The sequence below is a fragment of the Triticum urartu genome, chromosome 1 (assembly GCF_003073215.2).
Source record: "Triticum urartu cultivar G1812 chromosome 1, Tu2.1, whole genome shotgun sequence".
NCBI classification, from domain to species: Eukaryota; Viridiplantae; Streptophyta; class Magnoliopsida; order Poales; family Poaceae; genus Triticum; species Triticum urartu.
In genome coordinates, this window is record NC_053022.1 from 250968998 (window position 1) to 250976585 (window position 7588).

The window sequence follows — 7588 nt, forward strand, 5'->3', positions numbered from 1 at the left end:
GTCGTAACATCCCAAGCCTCTTCCTCAAGCTGCACATTTCAAAAGCCTTCGACTCCATAAATTGGGCCTTCCTACTGGAGGTCATGCAACGCCTTGGCTTTGGGCAGCGATGGCGAGACTGGATATGTCTCTCCCTATCGTCCTCTTCTTCAAGAGTGTTACTTAATGGAAACCCCGGAAGGATGTTCAGACACGCAAAGGGCCTCCGCCAGGGCGATCCGATATCTCCGATGCTTTTCATCTTGGCCATTGACCCCCTTCAGCAGATCCTCCAACTCACCTCCCGACGAGGCATCCTCAAGCCCATTGCTGCCAGATCGGCCAGATGTAGGATCTCCCTTTATGCTCACGATGCGAGCATCTTTGCGAACCCAAACAAGGATGAGCTTCACGCGATTTCGGCAATCCTAAAGACCTTTGGGGAGGCAAGCGGACTGATCACAAACCTGAGCAAGACCGAGGTCTTCCCGATCAGATGTGCCGGCATTGACCTCCAGGATGTGCTGTCGGTTTTCCCTGCCAAGATTGCCACCTTCCCGGGACGCTATTTGGGGCTCCCCCTACATTTTCGTCGTCTTAAAGGTGTTGATCTGCAACCCTTCATCGATAGGTTTGCAGGCAGACTACCAGGATGGAAAGGAAAGCTTCTCAACAAGCCTGGCAGGGTGGCACTCGCTCACTCGGTCCTCATGGCCATGGCCACCTTCCACATCACAACTCTTAACTTGTCGAAGGGGACTCTTAGAAAGATCGACAAAATCATTCAGGCCTTCATCTGGCAAAAAGAAGACCAAACTCAGACCTCGGGAGGCCACTCCCTTGTTAACTGGAAGACAGTCTGCCGCCCAAGGCATTTGGGCGGCCTAGGGAACATGGACCTGCAGAGATTTAGCCGTGCCCTACGCCTACGGTGGCCGTGGTTGCAATGGACTGACCCAGAAAGGCCATGGGTGGGATCAGAGCTGCCGTGTGACCAATCAGACATGAGCCTCTTCCGCGCATGTACCTCTATTACGCTGGGCAACGGGCAGAAGACTTTGTTCTGGCATGACAATTGGACTGGTGAAGGTCCGCTCAAGCTCCTAGCTCCAGAGCTCTACAAGATTGCCTCAAGAAAAAATAGATCGGTGCACAACGAACTCATGAACGAGAACTGGATTAGGGCGGTGGCCAGACTGCAGACCATTCAGCAGCTAGGTGAATTCGTGTCTCTCTCGAACCACATTAGTCAGATCACCCTCCTCCCTGACCAAGAAGACACCATTCGCTGGAACTTAACCACCTCGGGGACTTACTCGGCCGCCTCTGCCTACGGCGCGCAGTTCTTCGGCTCCTACTCACGTTTTGACACGACCAAGGTCTGGTCCACAAAAGTTGAGCCCAAGTGTAAGTTCTTCGCATGGCTAGCACTGCATGGAAGAATTCTCACTGCAGATATGCTGACCGTGAGGGGATGACCTCACGATCCCAGATGCATGCTCTGTCTTCAGCAGCCAGAAACAACAACTCACCTATGCAAAGACTGTCCCTTCACGGTCGCGGTTTGGAACCAGGTGAACTCCTGGACTAACGAAGGCGTTCCAATCTCAGGCTTCCTCCCGGAGCCAGGAAATGTGTCTGACTGGTGGGACAAGACTCTGAATTCCCAGTCCAAGCAAGTGCGCAAGAGGCGCAGTGGAAGAATCATCTACACGATATGGTCCGTTTGGAAGGAGCGAAACAGACGGGTTTTCACTGGACAAAGGCTGACGCATCGCGAGGTGGTGGCTCTAGCCCTAGACGCAATCAATCAGCGCGACCTGGCGTTTGCCGGCAACCTGCCAACCGCCGACATTGGTTAATCTAGATTCTAGGTTGGTTGGTCTTTTGTGGTTTCTGCGACGTTCCCTAAAAACGCTCGCCCCTCTGTAAATGGCGTCCTTTCGCCATCTCTTCTATAAAGAAAAAGGCAGTGCTCCTGCCGGTTCCTCAAAAAAAAATCCGCTTCTGAGCCTAGACTCATCTGCACCCCGCGATGACGAAAAAACTAAAACAAATACTAGAAATTTTTCAATTTTTTTTTGCATGATAGATAATTTGATGCGCGAGGCCCGCTTCAATTTTCAAATCATTTGGACATCTCTGCAGCTCTCGGCAAAAAAGACAAATTCTGGGTGTATAAAAAAGTTTTTCTGTTCATGCACTGTTCTGACCCGATTTATCTTTTTTGCCGAGAGCTGCTCAGATGTTCAAATGATTTGAAAATTGGAGCGGACCTCACGCACAAAATTTTCTACCATGCAATTTTTTTTTGGAATTATTTGTGACTTTTTTTCTAACCAGGTGCAGATAAACACTACACTCGTTTGGAATTATTTAAGACTGGGCATCGAAACACTACACTCGTTTCTCACTTCTTTTCTGGCGATCTTGTTCTTTTTATATGGGAACTTGCTGGTTCATTTATTCATCTAGACCAATTCCGAGTTCAATAATTTGGAAATACAACCCGAAGGTGAACAAAACCAAGTTTTACATGCTTTATTCAAGCAGCCATCCCTAGCTAACTTATGAGCTACCTTGTTGGCAGATCGCCTAACCCAATTGATTGGGTACTTGGCAAAAATTTCAAGAAACTCTTTGATCTCCTCAATGAGATCGAGGCCCATGCATGGAACGATCTAAGCAAGATCAGATTCTGGACGCCTATTTTCGTAGCTAGCTGCACGGCTCTTCCACACACAAGCATTTCAGTGATCTTGCTTTTGGGGGAGACTGTATAGGGGTAGATTGTATACCTTTTTTTTTTCACATTAGAGCTAGAAGTCATCTGTATTTTAATTTTGGGTTCGTTGATTCTCAAAGGAAGGAAGCAGCAGCCACAGAGATTGTGGGCGATGTTTTTTTTTAGGGAGATCGTGTATAGTATCTTGTTTTTTTAATATTTCTAGACAAGATCGTGTTAATCTTGTGAAATGTCAAAATTTTGCCGTGGCACTTGTGGGCCGACCCAACCTGCTACTTGAAATACAGGCCCGACACCGAGCTGATCGACTGAAACCCACCCACACGCGTTCCTAAAAAAGAAAAAGAAAACCCACCCACACGCCGAGTGAGCTGAGCTGAGCTCGACACGCCGAGCGAGCGGAAACACACCCTCGCCGCTCCTCTCTCCTCCCGTCGTGCCGGCCGCTGCCGGGGCCGCCTTTCGACCCGCCGGATCACCGCAGCACCCCGCTCGAGCGCCGGCCGGCAGGCCGTGATGTCCACCGCCGCGCCCTTCCGCCTCCTCCTCCCGCTCCACCCACCACTAACTCCCAGACGCCATTCCGCTCCCGTTCTCCCCTCTGTCCCACGCCGCGGCACCGTCCCCAGCCCCCGCCTCCGCCTCCGTCTCCGTCTCGCAGCCGGGGGCGGCGATGCGCCTCCGCCCGCAGCCGACGAACTCGACTGCGTGGGCACGGGCAGCGACGTCGAGTGCGTCGTCGACGGCGACCCTGGGGCGGAGGAGGGGGTCGCCCCGGCGCTTGCGGGGAGGGAGTGGTGGGAGTGGGTGTCGCTGGTGTCGCCCTTCTTCTTCTGGGGCACGGCCATGGTGGCCATGAAGGGGGTCATACCCAAGACCGGGCCCTTCTTCGTCGCCGCGCTCCGCCTGCTCCCCGCGGGCGCGCTCGTCGTCGCCTTCGCAGCCGCGCGGGGCAGGAAGCAGCCCTCCGGGTGGGCCGCCTGGGGCGCCATCGCCGCCTTCGGCCTCATCGACGCCGCATGCTTCCAGGTGGATTTAGATAGCTGAAAGGCGTGATCCTTAGCGTGTGGTTGTGCGGTTCCTGAAGCCAGCATGGGTTTGGTTTCCTCCTTTTGCAGGGCTTTCTCACTGAGGGCTTGCAGAAGACATCGGCTGGCCTCGGAAGCGTAAGGCTAACTCTCTGTGCTGTTCTCTGGCTCCGAAGGCAAACAATTGGCTTGCCATCTTGGTTGATGGAGCTGACGATCACTTACGGAACTGTGATCCTCGTTGCAGGTCATAATTGACTCCCAACCATTGACGGTTGCTATCCTTGCAGCGCTATTCTTCGGAGAGTCTATCGGGGCGATAGGAGCTGGGGGGCTCGTACTGGGTGTTGTTGGGCTTTTGCTCCTCGAGGTTAGTACATTTTTGCAATGCATTTCTAACGTTTCCAAGCAATCTCGTATCTCCACGCTCAGATATTGGTTACGATTAGTTTTTCAATTGATTACATTTTTTTAACAAGTAAAGCAAGTGGTATACTCAGATACCACTGAAGTACCAAAAATGCTTTTAAAACACACAGGTAATAGACATTAGTATAGTACAACCCGGAAGACCGCAACAGTTTCGATGACTCAAGTTACTTAGGTTTAAATGGTGTTTTTTTTAAAGGAGGTTAAACCCCCCGGCCTGTGCATACAGCCATCTTTATTGATTATTCAACAAAGATCTGACAAAAACATACATTAACCCACGCGAAGCCACCACTCACACCTACAAAGTCGATAATGTGGAGTGTTCTTGCTCCCCATGCCTAAAACCGGTGTCGTCGCTGATCCATCCAAATAACGTGTCGGAACCTATAGCCGGTGCAGCAAACCTAAAGCGTACACCACACACACACATTTTAAAAGCCGCCATCATCATCGAACCGTCGACCCATCTTCAGGAAAGGGATCCACATCATCCTTGCCAGTCCGGCCATCCGTCGACGTCACCATGGCGCCCAACGGCACCACCTCCCTGCACGCAAACTGCTGAGCACGTTGCAGTCGCCGCCGGTACACCGCAACACCATGCCACCAAGTACCACCAGCCGACACAGCTTGAAGTCACTGGAAGATCTGTAGTGCGTAGCACCTGCCGAACAGGCATGACACTGCGTAGCACCTATCGGTTAGGCCTGACTTGACATCTCCGCCGAAGCTCCGTGCAAGACGAAGCCGCTCCACCTCCCGCCGCTGTCTTCCGGCGCTGCTCCACAAACGATGCTCCCAAGAGACCGCAATGTCGTCATCGTCTGGTCTGGAAGACCAGATCCTAGGATTTTCCTCGGAGCAGCATGAGTGGGTCGACAATAATTACACGATGATACCTTTATCAAGGTAATGATGCAAAACGTCGCCATCGTCCGCCATCAGCTCGGTTTTCACCGGCAACTAGGTCTCCGCGACTCGTCCGGGACTAGATGACAGATCTCGGGATCCGACCACCCAGCGTCAGGCCGACCACCTTCGATGGAGGAGATGACCACCACCGCCGGCTGCACCGGCCAGATCAGATCTAACTGGATGCACTGCCGACCAGTCCGCCAGACCCTCCACGCCGTTTGCGCCGATCCGAAGCCTGATGGCGCGCCACCGCAGCATAACCGGCCAAAAAGTTTAAATGGTTAAGCTTAGTAGTAGTACATACAATAATTTCCTTCTGCCAACGTTCTGAAGTCGACTTTCTTCCACTATTACTATGTGGGACACTGGGACTGAATAGATGACATATCGATCTGTAAAATGGTGAGAAGTTCCTTTATGGGTAAAATGGTGAAATGTTGCTCTTTGCTTATACTCCCTCCATTCACAAATATAAGATGTTTTATATATTTCAATATGAACTACATACAGACTGAAATGAGTGAACAAACACATTAAAACTTGTCTATATATATCTGATTCAGAAAAAATGTTAGAGCATCTTATATTTGTGAATGGAGGGAGTATGAATTATTATTGTGCATGTTATAATATTCTGATTGTCTTTAAATCTACTTTAGGTTCCAGCACTGTCAGTTGAAGGAAACAACACATCAGTCTGGGGGAGTGGAGAATGGTGGATGTTCCTCTCGGCCCAAAGCATGGCGGTCGGAACTATCATGGTTCGCTGGGTATCAAAGTATTCTGATCCAATCATGGCAACAGGATGGGTATGCATTCTGCAGATGAATACACTATCATTTATTCATTTTATGATAAGATGGCCTTTGTGGCATGCGTTTAAAATACCATCAATATGCTTTTGTTTTTGTGTCTCAAAATCATCCCCTCTTTTTTTCATGGTGTACTTGGGCCAGTTGATTCTGTATATTTTCCAGGAGCGCTAAGTTGGTTGCCTATCTGAGTAACTCAAGTATGAATTGAAATGTAAAATGCTAATGTTATGGTGGGGCTTAATGCATAGGGCAAATGCTTATGAATTGCAACGTCAAATGAAACTTGAACCGCTTTTGCTGGAAGCATCAAGTCAACCTAGCAGTATTAGATATGTTCCTACTTCAAATCATGGAAGCCTGACATCACACCACATAAAAGGCTAATGTTATCTCTATCGCTCTGCAGCACATGGTATTAGGTGGGATTCCTTTGTTGGTTATATCTGTTGTTAATCACGATCCTGCTCTTAATGGACACATTCAAGAACTTACATGGAGTGACATGGCAGCTCTGGGTTATACATCTATATTCGGCAGTGCTGTCAGCTATGGTGTCTACTTCTACAATGCTACAAGAGGTAAGAGTGATGTTAGCTTCCAACCAGTTCAATGCAGTTAGAGCTCTCCACAATTTATTCTCATCAGCACTTCATATCTTCTTCTCTCTTATTCCTGCAGGTAGTTTGACCACGCTTAGTTCTCTTACTTTCTTGACTCCTATGTTCGCCTCCATTTTTGGGTAAGACTCCTTGCAATATGTTGGACAATAAAATTTACACAAACATAAAATGCAATGTTTGTTTTCAACTTTTGGTCTGGGCACTCCTCGCCTTTTCAGGTTCCTCTATCTGGGAGAGACCTTCGCACCTGAGCAGATCGGTGGTGCACTTCTGACATTGGTTGCCATCTATATGGTTAATTACAAGAGCATTATAGGCGAGAAGTAAGAGACTGTCAAAAACTTGATAGGTTCTGTGCCAGCCGGGTACTGCACTTCACTGGAGCACATGTAACGGCGTTGTACAGGGGTTTGAAGAGTAAGTACATGTTAGTAATAAACATCCCACCAATTTGCACAGCTTGAAGAGGCATATCACATGTGCGTCCCCGTATTTGGACTAAAAAGATGGTATAAGCTGGTGCAAACAAGTTCTGTCATCTGTCAAACATAATCGGATGACTCGCCCACAACTCCTGTGTTGCACACTGATGAGGTTGTCGAGGATAAAGTCATGCCTCTCTCCATTTCAGCACAACTTTCTCACGTGGAGCTGAAAAATGCAAATAAAACCAATTGTGTGGCTACATAGTCAGATGGTTTGCATAATAGCTGATGTGTTGTACATATATGGGAGAAGTAGCCCCTATGTACAAGTAGTTGCTAGCATGGAAATATCTAATGAGCGAAAAAGCAATTGTCTCTGGTGAGTTCTGATCCTTAGTCTGTATTCGTCTTTGTTTTCCTCACGGATACTCCACTCCGTTGCAAAATAGATGAACCAACTTTATACTAATGTTAATACAAAGTTGAGTCATTTATTTTGAAATGGGGGGAGTAGTTGTGTTCATCAAGAGAACAAAATGCACATAAACTGGTGTCACTTTTTGGCGACAGCTGCTGCTACAGGGGCTTACGGCGGTGGGCCTAGACTATAGGGATGATTGGGTGGCAG

The 7588-nt window shown here is 48.9% G+C and overlaps 1 protein-coding gene across 2 annotated transcripts; it reads left to right on the forward strand.

The window, feature by feature from the left end:
* The first annotated feature begins 3038 nt into the window (after nucleotides 1–3038).
* Nucleotides 3039–7356, forward strand: LOC125556373 (WAT1-related protein At3g02690, chloroplastic). 2 transcript variants are annotated; one of them, XM_048719131.1, is made up of 8 exons: nucleotides 3039–3754; nucleotides 3844–3891; nucleotides 4001–4123; nucleotides 5760–5909; nucleotides 6322–6334; nucleotides 6425–6493; nucleotides 6594–6654; nucleotides 6754–7356. In XM_048719131.1, exons 1-8 carry the CDS (start codon nucleotides 3242–3244, stop codon nucleotides 6860–6862), a joined length of 1086 nt encoding a protein of 361 aa, XP_048575088.1. In that variant the 5' UTR covers nucleotides 3039–3241; the 3' UTR covers nucleotides 6863–7356. The 2 variants fall into 2 exon arrangements, with proteins under 2 accessions (XP_048575088.1, XP_048575082.1); XM_048719125.1 differs by having other exon boundaries at nucleotides 3042–3754; nucleotides 6322–6493.
* Nucleotides 7357–7588: the final 232 nt, after the last annotated feature.